The sequence below is a fragment of the Glycine max genome, chromosome 3 (assembly GCF_000004515.6).
Source record: "Glycine max cultivar Williams 82 chromosome 3, Glycine_max_v4.0, whole genome shotgun sequence".
Lineage (NCBI taxonomy): Eukaryota > Viridiplantae > Streptophyta > Magnoliopsida > Fabales > Fabaceae > Glycine > Glycine max.
Genome location: NC_016090.4, coordinates 3,507,472 through 3,521,352, shown reverse-complemented (window position 1 = coordinate 3,521,352; position 13,881 = coordinate 3,507,472). Strand labels below are relative to the sequence as shown.

The following is a 13,881-nucleotide window of genomic DNA, read 5'->3' as shown; positions in this document are numbered from 1 at the left end:
TTACCTGAAATTTTGATAAGGTTGTTTATCTGAATCTGAATGTAATTCAATTAACACTAGATTATATATAAATAAGATTTGATCAATTGATTTTTTTTACTGCATAATCAATATTAATTTTGTTAACATAATATATCAATTTTAATGTTATGTATAATTAAAAATATAGAATTATAATTAAAGTATATTTTATAATATATATATATATATATATATATATTTCAAGATAAATAATATTATATAAAATATTATTCACCAAATCAAGATATTTTATTATTAATATATAAATTTTAAAAAAATATACTTCTAATATTTTTTTATAAGAAACAAATAATTATTCATCAAGATTAAAAAATAATTAAATTAATTAATTCTAATTAATAATACAATATTTTAAGAATACCTAGAAAGTTAAATGATTTAAGTGGTGACTTATATATTTAACAACACTAAATTAATCACACCTAATTTCAAGCCACCATCTTTCCTACAAATGACTGTCTCTTAGGCAAAAGAAAAACTACTCCAATTATTAGTCATTCCAGACTGAATAAACAAGAAACCAAAAAATATGCCAAATTTAATAAATTCTCTTGATTTTAACAAAATAATTGTGGGTTTTCTATTTAACCTCTTTTCTTTTCACTCTACCATAAATGCATGTGTAAACTTAATTAAAGATTATGAGAGAAGTAAGGGTATACAATAGATAAAAAAATAATTAATGTGATCTTGAAATAGAAATAAAATTTCTTCACAAACCCTACAATTAAAAAGAATGGAGGGAGTAATAAATAAAGAAAATGATTAGGAATCAATCTATTAAAAGATATATGCAGGGTTATCAATCAATTAATTGCATCATTAAAATATTATATAACCATTAATATAATTTAATTTGTAATTTAAATTTATAGTATTAATTTAATTTTTTTAAAATGCATATTTTACAATATAGTTAATAATTGTCATACTTTGCCAAGGAGGAAAAAATAAAATGTAAGAGATATTATTTATTTTTCAAGAACTTTCTATATTACTTTTTTTATCCCAATACATCATTTATATTTATTTTTTCACCATCTTACAGGTGCAAAGAATTTATGGGCTTTGCTAATAATTGATTTTTGTTAGAAAACTTGATTGATTACTTAAGTGTATATATGTATTCTCTTAATCATAATTTTTTTTATTCATAAGACTTGAGGCTTTACAATGAATTTTAACTTGATTCCACTCAAACCAATGAAAAGTTGATACAACTTTCCTTTTCTAGATTTTTCTCTCTTTTCATTTTATATCTTTTTAGTTGTAAGAAAAGTTGCGTAAAAATATTTAGTTATTAAAATTTCTAAAGAATTAGGGCAAAATGACAAGAAATAAAGGAGCATCAGTCTTTTAGATTTTTTGATTTTTTGGTTGCATGCAGAATATCTGTTAATTCTAGTGATGACTAATCTCTATTAAAAAAATTTAATTACCTACTTTTAGTGAAATCTTTTATTTTAATCCGTTTTCTCAATCCTTACCAAGACTCAAACCTCAAAAACAAAACAAAAAATATTAATTGTGAGACTGTTAGGATGACAAAGAATATAGCTAGACACTTAATATTTTCTTATAATAAAAGGCCAGAAATATTATTTCTTACAAAATATAGAACATTATATTAAACTATGTTAGGATGACTAGTATCACTTGAACTGGTCTTTAAAATACATTAATTTAATTTCTAAAATCTAAACATGTTTAAATTAAAAGAGTCAGATAATTTTTTTTACACACTAGTATTATTACTTTTTTATACCGCTACATCATTATTATTTTTTTCTATACTTTTCTCTCTTCTCATTTCATCTTTTTTAGTTGTAATAAAAGTTGCACAAAAATATTTTATACATAAAATGGAAAAAAATGACAAGAAACAAGGGGCACTAGCCATTCAGATATTGTTCGAGAGCCCTAAACAAAAAGGACAGGCTAGGGAATGAAAAGCTCCTCGGTCGAACCAATATGGGAGGCAGTGGCATTCTTGATTTTGGTTCATGTTTCACTTTACATATCCCCTCTAATGAGTCTAATGCTATTTTTCAAAATTAAAATAATTACCAATCTCTATTTTCGACACACACATTCTCTCTCTCTCTCTCTCTCTTCTCTTGTATATATCTCTGAGGAAGGATTTGTGTTTCTTCTCTTTCCCCTCTCTTGGGACCCAATAAATTGACATTTGAGAAGGAAGGGACAAAAGAGAGGTGGCTACCATATTTACATTTTCTCTCATTTACTTCTTTCACCCCCTACAACTCCATGTTCTATAAGAGAACTCCTTGTTCTTCCTTGAGATATTGCATTTAATGCTCATTTATTTCCTTGTTACTACAAATATTCGTGCTACCCTCCCTACATTTTCCTCACCCCACAACAAAGTTTTTCGCAAAAACATTTCAGACTTCATAGCATGTCATCAACTGCATACCTTCTTCTTTTGTTTCTGGGCATTTCATTGCATGCATGTTATGCCCGGCATCTTAGCCCTCTGAATAAGAAGCTGGAAGAGAAATCCTACTTCTCTATCAAGGTAATTGTTATCTACCTAGTACTATAATTTGTATATATGTATTGATATATAGAGAAATTCTATGTAACCTTCAAAAATTTAAGAATTTTTGTATTGACATTGAGAAACTTTTAATTTCATTCCAATTCTTTAATATTCTTCCGGATATCATACCAATTCTCATAACTTCTCCTATCATAGTAATGGCTGAAAGAGAAATTCATTGATTTTCTTGTGTATTTAGATAATTTTTTTCATAAACACTTTTAAAAAAAATAACAAGAAAAAATGAAATAAATTTTCTTATAAACTAAAATAAGTTTATGTTTAAGTTAAAACTTATCACTCAAAAAACCTAATATGAAATGATTTCTGCAAATTAGTTTACTGCAAATTAGTTTATACACAAATTTATTTTAATTTATGAAAAAACTCATTTTTTTCTTATATACTTTCTTAGAAGTACGTACTTGTGAAAAAGGTTATTCAAATAAATTCTTACATTTCTTTGGGTTTATCATAAGAACTCTCTTGATACAAAAAATGTTACTAGCCCTTTATTAACTTTCATTTGTAAGAGTTACATGTCTCACTGGGCCTTTATTTTATGTAGAGTGATGAGAAAAATGGACTTGATTCCTCTCCAAAGCAGCTCAATGAAGCTGGTCACAACAAGACGGAGACTCGATTGGTTGGTGATTCTGTGAAGCCAAGAAACCAAAGAAGCACTAACCATCATAGGGTAGTGCACAAAGCTACTGATGCAAATGCTTCAGGTGGTGGTGCTCTACAAAAGTCTCTTGTTTCAGTTTCATGGCGTGTGCCTCACAATAACAAGAAACCTCGTCAGAAACACCCTGGGTTTGACTTGGACTATTCGCCACCAAAGACACACCCTCCTCATCACAACTAAGCAACAACAATGAAGTGTGTTAATTAAGCCCTGAAATATTGAAGAGAAAGAACAACATTAATTGAAGAAAGGGCCTCTCATTATAGTTGAAAAATGTTTAGTTTCGCTAGCATAAGTATGACTACAGAAACTTAATGACTGTTTTGACAGTGTTTCTACTTCTTCTTCTTCTAATTCTTTATCTTTCTAATTATATATATATATATATAATATGTACATCAGACATGTTTCCAGAAGGTACATGCATATATGTATATATCTCCTGGGACAGGTATATATATTTAGATCTTTATAGTTTATATTATATTATTATAAGAAGAATTACTCATGACTATACTTTATATCTATGGTCTAATTGCATTGGTCTTCTAGGTCTTCATTTATTGGCAATTCACACCATATTATCCTCACTATAACTTCTATCATAAATCATGGTACTGGCTAAATGAAGAGTCATGCTCTCTCTTTCTCTTAATTTTGCCTTATATATATAGTACATATATACAGCATGGTTTTAATAGAATGATCAGCAACCGCAGGTTGCATTTGCAATGCCATGTAAAAGTTTCTTGACTCGCAATGAGCGTACCACAACCACAATTGTAATTGCATTAATTGTATTTTATTTTTTTACAATTTTTTTTTGCAGTGTAAAGGATTGTGACGTAATTGCAACCATAATGTATAGTATCCTAGTTATTAATTAAGGGGAATTCCCTTCTTATAACTGAGTATTTGATGTAACAACATGGAGATAATTAATAAAGATGATAGTGATAATTAAGTGGTTTATATATTCGGACTTGAGAAGTCAACCAGTGCATTAATTTCTTCATGGTCCTTGAAGTTTGATGAAGAGGTACTGTTAAAATGCTAACTAACTTGACATCAACTTTTTTCTTCAGAGTCGTAGAGGATCATTATCAAGAGAAAATATATATGAGAAGAGTGCAAATTAAAGGCCACAGCGTGTTAATTAATAATATTGGTGAATAATTATTTTTTTACTGCAATATTGGTTTGTAATTATGTGCATGACCATTAGTGATTTTTTTTCATTTTTTTTAATGTACACATCTATCCTTCTTAAGACTTCATTAAAAAAATATAAAAATGTATATCCTCCTTTAAAAACAATTCTGTTCAAAATACTTAATCCAACAAAAAATTGAACTTTCATTCGCTACATTACAAGAGACTAGTCCTTTATGCTAAAGCCAACCAGTTCCTGAATATGGATATATGTTCTGTTCAGAGTAGAAAATCTTGTATGCATTTCTATTTTTCCTTTTTTTTAAAAAAAATTCTGAGCATTCGTATATACAATTGATGCATTGAAGGTTACGTTGCAGTATGTACTCACATCATTATCATGTGATGTGGTTGCAATTTTTTTATTCAGTTAATAAAAAAACCAAGTAAATACAAGTTGATTCTAAGACGTGGGTAGTTGGTCTTCTTAAATGAGGGAAAATGATAGGAATAGCTATAGATCCAACAAACCTTCTTTCGCACATGGTTTTGGTATTTTTGCCGACTTTCTTTTTCTCTCTGTCCCTTATTTTTCCATATATATATATATATATATATATATATATATATATATATATATATATATATATTGGTATTAACCTAAATGGTTGACATGACGATGTAAAATTCTGTTATTTTTATATGAGTAAAAATAATCTATTTAATAAAAAAACTCATGTTATATATATCTATTGTGTGTAAATTTCGAACGTGAATAGGAATAAATATAGTTATATTATTATGTAAATTTTTTTTGCAGTTTAATTTTGATAAATTATAGTAGTAATATAAAGAATTTCATAGTGTAAACTATTTGAAAATTATTGTAAATATGAGTTTTAAAATAAAAATGATTTAAATTAACAGTTTCAATTTTGAAAATTATTGTAAATATGATAATGTTTTGGTATATTCTAAATAGATTCAACTTTAATTTTAATCTTTTCCTATATTTACAAACATTCAATGCATGGGCCATAAAAGGATGTATTTTCATACGTAACACAATAATTTACGATTACAAGCCAATTGCTCCCACAACAATACAAATCAAAGCAACGAACTTGTCTTCTTCTCTTTTTTTCGATAACTCGAACTTGTCTTCTTTGATGTACTATTAAACAAATAAAAAACATACTTTAGCTAAATAATAATCCTAAAATAAAATCTGTTATCAATAAAAGACTTTTTTCTTTTCTTATTTCCTTAATTGACGGAAAAAGAAACAAATAGAAAAGGTAAGTAACTGAACCTAAACTATAAAATAGATAAGTGGGGGTACATGAAAGAGGCCCCATGAATTTATAACTATCCGGAAATATCCATGAAATTCTCAAATCGACAGCACTTTATTTGGACTAATCTATCTATTTTATATTTAAAATAATGTTTAATAAAAGATTTAGAAAAATTAATTATTTTAAAGACAATTAAATTGCATTGTAATTTGCTTCATTTTTTAAAAAATGACATTGTATTTCCTTCCATTTTAAAATAGAAAAAATATTGTTAAGGGAAAAATACTTCAAAAATAAACATGTTCCTATGCAATTGTAATAAATTCTTGACGATATCCAACTGGAACAGTCTATTCCTCCTTAATATCTAAGTGCCAAAGAATAATTTCCTATTACTATCACGTAGTATTCATCTACTTGGTTGGTGATAAATTAAAGTATGCATATTGTTTTTGATCTCTAAGAGATTTCATAAAATAAACTTTCTATAAACTCCAACTACTCATCCTCCATGAATTGCAAGAGATCCAAATAAGTCTAACATTAATTCCTTAGGTCAATTGGACAAAGGCGTCCATAGTTACAATTTACTCTTTTTAGAAATCAATGTGTTAAAATTTAATCTATTTTAATATGAATATCTTTTTAAGATTATTTTTCTCTCTCTACGACTCTTAGTGTCACGATCATCACCCATTTATTATAATTAATCTATATCATCAACCGTGTAAACAAATTAAAATAAATACACTTAAATAACAATTTGGTCCCTATAAACTATCTTATTTTTGCATTTATTAATACTTTAAAAAATTTCTTTAGTTTCTGGATTTTTTTTTTTGTACATTGTCAAGTGACAATTGACAACATTAACAGGTAACACAACTTGAAAGTTGATTGACTTGCCACATCAATCAAGGCGTTTAATATAATAGTCAAACGAATTTTTTTTAGTGAATTGTACTTTTAAATTCCCCATCATTTGTTAAAAACAATTATTAACGCATACTAGTTGATGAGATATTAAAAAAATATTGTTTACAATTTTTTTAACATATTATAATCTATTATACTTTTCAATGATGTGATAAATTAATGAGTTATTGATATCATCGTTATTATGAAATTAATCAACGCTTTACTTAACAGTGAAAACTAAAGCAAAATAAAAAAAATAATATAGACTAAAAAAATCTTTAAAAGACTAGTATGTAAAAATAAGCTCATTAAATTATTGTTCATATATTTTAATGTGTTTAATATTAAACTCATTAAACTAAGTTATATGATAACATTGTTAGATAGAAGTATAATTTTACACATATAAAAATATACATGTCCTATAATATTTAGAAAACAAGCCTCATTAGTTAATTCGAAAAGAGGTTATGAAATATCTTTCTATTTCAAAATAGATTAGTCCCATTTTAATATTTTATTGTACTAGTTGGAAACTCGATCCTTTCTACACATAAAATAGATTTTTTTTTAAAAAAAATTGGGAACTTTTTTTAATATGCGGAACACATAAAATAGATTTTTTTTTACGCTCTGGCAGGAACTAACCAAAGCCAGGGTGTTCCGCACCTAACATGGGGAAGGGACACAAGATGCAACAGTTCCAAGTTTGTCTCCTATGGAAGCAATATAGTGTAAATTCAACTCAGATGGAACATAAAATCCCAATAAAGACAAATTGGGATTGAGAAAAGGGAAACTAAACCAGTTTCTTGAAACTAGCACAAGCATTGTCACACACACACACACACATTCTAGTCTTCACAACGAAGGTGACAACAACAAGAACGTGACATTCCCAACAATATTATGGAAATCGTAAAATTTTGCTGAAGTGTCTATGTCTCTCTCAACTCAAGCTCATGGCTAGCTGACTTCCATTGGTGAATCCCGAAGAGAAATCTCGTGTGTCTCACATATATAGTTAAATATCCTCCGTCAAGTGCGGTCGATTTTTCTGCCTCAAATTATGAACATAAGATAGTGAATTAAAAAAGGAACACTTAGATATGCCCTACCTTTGACACATTAGATCGATGTTGTTTTTATAGGCATTAATTTCTTGCTATGTGAAACCTTAACGAATAAAACTTGTATATGTAAAAACTTATATATTATATAGGAATCTCAACTTCTAAAGTTCACTGAACTTTTCAAATTGGTGTACTAGGTAGATTACTATGTATTGGTGAAAGGGATCGGATTATGGGCATATTCATTTATTCAAGGTTCTAGATATGCATATGATTTCTTTTCTTGAGTAATATTTGTTTGGTGAAATACAATAATGAATGTGATACGTGGCTTAGCATATTTTATACACTAAACGTTTTGAGTAACTACTCAAGCCTCTTCTAATGATTCTTGTTTTTAGATGAAAGCTTCTTCTAACCATTCTGCTAGCCATATACTCCGTACTAACTACTAGTAAACATTATGGTACCAACTACCAAAGACAAGAATAGGGACGCGGGGCACAGGTTTCATTAATTCTGAAAAAAAAAATGGACGCAACTTATGTGGCTAGTAGCTAAGAAATATCTAATTAATAAGAATGTCAAGTCCATGCACATCGTAAATTTTACTAGGTGAGAGTGGTCACTCTATCTATAATCTCCTGGAAGGTTGGAAAATTTTGTCTGACATAATAGTATTATAAGAAATTACTGTGGAATGCAGGCCATTATCCTGAATAAAAGACTAGTTTTACAATAAACGTACACTCAGAAATCTCAATGCTAGCACAAGTCGGTGGAAAATTGATGTTCAAGAGGGGTGCGAAAACAGCTTAATTACTATAGAGTATTAAGTTGATAAGATCACACACAAATGTGAGTTTTATTTTTTATTTTACCCAAAAGTAATGTTAATAATATATTTTGTAATTTCAATTTAAAAAACTTATTGTCATTCTTATGATTTGCTTTAAAAAAGATTCATTAAAATATGAGGTTCTTCATATAAGGTTGCGATATAAGAACTTTTGAAGTAAGAACAAAACAAAACAACAAAGGTTTTACAAGCTTTACAGAAAAAAGGCTAGATTTTATCGTGATCAAATCATGTTAAAAGGGTTCAGATTTAAGTTGTGCTCAAAATTTAAAGTCTAGGCTGAATGCTTCATTAGGCAAATTTAAGTTAGGATGGTTGTGGGTTATAATAGGTTGGGCCAAAAATCTCAAATTCAATTCAAGTTTCTAAAGTAGGATCCAATCTAACTCATTAAAAGCTTAGTTTATACTAACTGTTTATGGATCTAAGCCTAGATCGGACCACAATTAGATTAAGATAAAAATAATGACATATAGTCATGCCCTTTAAAACTCAAACCTTATATTTCATTGGACAAGTTCATGTTGGACTGGACTAATTTAGAGTTTGATGTGAGTTATAAGTTATAATGACTCAGACTAAAAAGTCTAGATTCAATTTGGACTTCTAAATGGAATTCAAGTTTAACAAAAATTTAATTTGTGTGTTTTTTTTAGTTCAACCCATATCGAGATAAAAAGAACTAAATATAATTTGTGCACAAAATTTAATTCACCTTTATATGGGTTAAGCCTGATTGCGGTTTTTTTTTCTTCATAATTATACCTATTTAATCTAAAATATTCTTAAAATACACTAATTTACTAAAAAATTGTTAAACTACATTAGTTTCATGGGACATCAAGGAAGTCGAATTTGATCATCCCAATTTCCGTGCATTGATTTTTTTTTAAATTATTAAACTAATATAAATATTATATTATATAAATATATTTATATAATAAAAATATATTTATATAATATAATATTTATATTATTTTAATAATTTAAATTAAAAAAAAATCAACATACGGAAATTGAAGTTATCAAAACCGACTTTTACTGTTCCATAAAACTAGTGTAGTCTAAGAATTTTTTAATAAATTAATATATTTTAGGAATATTCTAGATTAAATAAGTATACTTATGTTAAAAAAACTCCTAATTGCGAATTAAATCTTTCTTTGATATTATTGGCTCATGATGTTTCTTAATAATCAAAAGTTTGTTAAGAGCAAAGAAATATCTTTCTCACACTTGAATGATAACCTTAAACAAGTTGCATGTGTTCAAGTTGTTAGAAGCTGTTTTTTTATATAAAAAAAGTGTCTGTTTAAAGATGCTTCTAGAAATGATCAGAAGTTGATTTTCTAATACAGCTAGTTCAAAAGTTGCTTCGAAAAGATTAAATAAATTCAGTTTTGATTAAAACTTTCTAGTATGAATAAAAAAGCACAAATAAGTTTGTTTCAAAGAACAAATCTTATTTTGCTCAAAAGTTATTGAATTTCAAAATAAAATTTTAAAAAATAGATCATAAGCTACCAACAATATAACAAGCGTAAAAACTAAAAAAGTAAGGGAGATCGAGAGGATACTACACATAAGGGTAAGGGTGTGTTTGGGACAATTATAAAAATCAGATTATTTGAATAATTGATTATATATAACCGGTTATAATCTTAATTAGTTTTTTTGGTAAGTTTGTTAAAAATTAATTTCATTTGGATGGAATAAAAAAAGTAAGCTTTTACATAAGAAAAAAAAGAAGAAAAAATAATTGCTGAAAAATAATCATAAGCCACAAATTTTCAAATTCCAAAAAATAGCTTATTTGATATTTCCAAATAAAAAAAAAATCTTACAAATTTCAGTTGTTATCCTAAACACAAATTATTTTGCAAACAACTTTTTAGTCCCCAAAACAGCTAAAATCTATAAAAATAAAACATGCTTTGAGTTTTAATACTAATTCACCGTCAAATTCTCAGGCTATGCCCAAATCCTACTTCAACAAGATTTTATCACTTGAATCACTCTTAATTACATAGGATATTTTTTCTTATGCCTCCATAGGCTTCTTTACAACCAATATTCCTTTTGAAAGCCTCTACGATCTCAAACAAAACTCAATAGTTGTTCCATAACACCCAAATCGTGTTTAAATTTTCCTTTAATTAGCAACAACAATCCACCCTGATTAGCCTCTAAAGTGCCTATTTATTCTTCAATATGAATGGACTCTCACCTTTTCTATTTCTAACACTCAATAAGTGGATACACAATATTAATATTTCACAGATTTTTCTACAGTTTTAAAGATATTACAAGTGGTAAATAATAGATATAGAGTGTTTAACTAGGATTGGATGTGTTAAGGTATTAAGGTTGGTATGCAAGTGTTAAGGTATTTAAAATATTGTTGGATGTTGATATGATTGTCAAGTAAATGGGTTAAATAAACTTTATTTGGCTGAAAAAAGTGTTTAGTCTCTTTTATAGGAATTGCATTGAGGAGTTGATTGGAGGGAGGTTTAAAACTCTCAACTGAAGAAGAAATTAAATATTTGAGAAGTTACTGAGCTAGCTTAAGTGTTCATGATGAATAAGCTTAAGCTAGCCCTCATGTGAAAGATTTGAGAAGTTGTTGAGCTAGTTTAATCTAACATGACAAACAAGCTTAAGCTAGTTGCTCATGTGAAGAAAATGAGACTCTTTGGACTTACTTAAGCATCCACCGAGGCTAGCTTAAGTGAGTTCTGCAGGGATAATTTCAAAGTTTTCAAGCTCGCTTAAGCCATCATGATGGACATTTTAAGCAAGCTTCTTTGATGGCAACATTTAAGTTTTTTTAGCTGGCTTAAGCTTCTATGATGGACGGTTAAGCTGGCTTATTAGGAAAAGGTCTGTGCTAAAAAAGGTCCAATTTCTATATAAAGGAATTGTCAAATATGCTTTCTAGATTCTTGCATTCCAAAGGCACAAAGGTTAGAAAGAGAGTTTGTGATGGCGTTAATGCTTAGGGTTCTCTCTCCATCATTTGTTCCTATTTCGCTTATGGTTATGAGTAGCTAAGTTCTTCATTCATTGGAATTTAATGTAATTGGACCTACTTTTATGTCATTGCTAAGTTTGTTTCTATTCAATAAAGTATTGTTATTGTTCTTCTTCTATACTTAATGTTTGTTTGTAGTATGGTCAAATATTTGCATGATTTTATAATTTCAAATATAATTGAAAATTTGTGTTGGATTGCGAACTAGAGAAAACAACCAATCATTTTTATGCCTAAGAATAGGGTAAAAAGGATTGATCATCATTAAAATCCTTTTTTTAATGCAAGTATCTTAGTTATATTAATTAATTCAAGAGATTAATAGAGGAATCAAGAGGCTTTATTTCATTCACTTAAAGGATTAAGGCTTAAATAAATTTGTGGGTGGATCATAGGCTTAATTAAATAGGAATTGATAGTGATTGCATGTTAAGAAGTTCATTAAAGTTAAATCTCAATGATTTCATTCATCTGATTTAGACCAAATTTGTTAGGAAGAAGATGCAGCAGGAAGACATCTCTCACGTAAAGCTGCATGCATGGATAAGTTGAGTCATGCCTTGTATGGACCATGGGTTAGTTGGTTAGGTTGCTGGGTAGTTAGTTGCAGTAGTTACGAACCGTTGCTAGAGTTTGTTAAACTCATTGTATAAAAGCTTGTCCTGGAACTGGAATAAAGGAGACGAAATACATTTCGAGAATTATAGCTTAGTCAAGAGGTTTCTTGGCCTCGAATCAAGGAAAACGCGTCTCTCTCCGTTACTCTCACCTTCTTTCTCCTTCCTCCTCTAACCAGCGCATAACAATTTTTTTTTGCATTCATCAAGTGTCCAGTAAAATTCCTAATGAAATTGTCTTTTAACACACGTACATAAAACAAAGGAAATAAGTTTCACAAACTTGACAAGACTATACATGTTTATAAGAATGGTGGAAACAATTGTCTCACTAAGATGATGATAGAAAAACACAATGTTTCATTAAAGTATATTCTTGTGAAATGTATATATATAGTCTTATCACCTTGTAGGAACAAAACACACATACAATTTGAAGCATGACTAAAAGTGTATTAAGGAAGATTCATAGAAGTCAAATGTGGACTACTCACTTTCTCTCTTAAAAGATGCCCTTCCCAACAAGTACAACATAGTACCTTTATAAAACAAGTATGTTTCTCTATAGCTTGACATTAGTATAAGAAGAGGAAGATAAGCAAAGTTCTTTACCGTGACCAAATTTTACCCGATGTCAGAATTAAAGAACAAGAAAAGTCTTTGATTATGAATTGAACCTTTATAAGCTTTAGTAATTTAGTAATATTTTCTCTATTCTGAGTATCCTATGACATAGACTAAAACTTCATCTTGTACATTTGTCTTTTATGATCATATAATCAGTAAGTTCTTACCCTTATTGTTTTCTAATTGAAAACAATTAAAGCTTGAAAAGACTTAGTGTCACGAAATACTTGGATGAGTTTCCTAAAGAAACAATTACAAGAATACTCATGTTTGAGATTGGAGAGACTTTGGTAAAAGTATATATGTTTTGAGCTAATAGAAATCTTGGTGGGATACCATTGGATGTAGTCTTGTGATAAAAGGAACTAGTATAAAAACTCTAAGCTTTTATCTCTTTCTCTATCTCTTTTACAACTTTATGTAAAGTTTTCATAAAGCTTTTGTCAAGAGAAAAAAAGTTTTTTTCTTCAAAGTATTAAAAGAATATATAATTATATTCTTTTAAGCTTTGTGTTTGAAAAAGTTTTAAGCATTGTCCTACTCGTAAGATGATTCAACAATTTCAGAAAGATTTGCAAATTTTTCAAAAAGATGATTCTAACAAACAATAATGTACAAAACTAATTTTAAGAGTTAAACTTTTAGTTTAAAAAGCTAAAGTATTGCTTTAGTCCTTTTCTAGCAATACATAATAATTAAACTAAAATTAATCTAATTAATATTTAAATTAGTTTTATAAATAATTAATTTCACAAGCACAAAAAATATAACTACTCATATATCATATAATATCAACAAATATATAAGAATGATAATATTTTAACACTCCAATATTTTAAGCATCCTATTATTTTTCATTTTTCTTTATTTTTCTTTCTATCATATCATATTACATATGATACTTATATCTATATTTTTTTTATATTTATTTTCTTTCTCTCACCATGTCTTTACCTGCATGGTATATTTTTCCTGCTTAGTTACTATTACGAAACCAAGTCCCAAAAAAG

The 13,881-nt window shown here is 27.9% G+C and overlaps 1 protein-coding gene across 1 annotated transcript; it reads left to right on the top strand.

Moving 5' to 3' along the window:
• Positions 1-2,194: 2,194 nt before the first annotated feature.
• On the top strand, positions 2,195-3,814 carry LOC100791441 (root meristem growth factor 10). Its single transcript, XM_003521960.5, has 2 exons — positions 2,195-2,581; positions 3,174-3,814. The coding sequence occupies exons 1-2, from the start codon at positions 2,462-2,464 to the stop codon at positions 3,471-3,473; spliced, it is 420 nt and encodes a 139-aa protein (XP_003522008.1). The 5' UTR covers positions 2,195-2,461; the 3' UTR covers positions 3,474-3,814.
• The last annotated feature ends 10,067 nt before the right edge of the window (positions 3,815-13,881 follow it).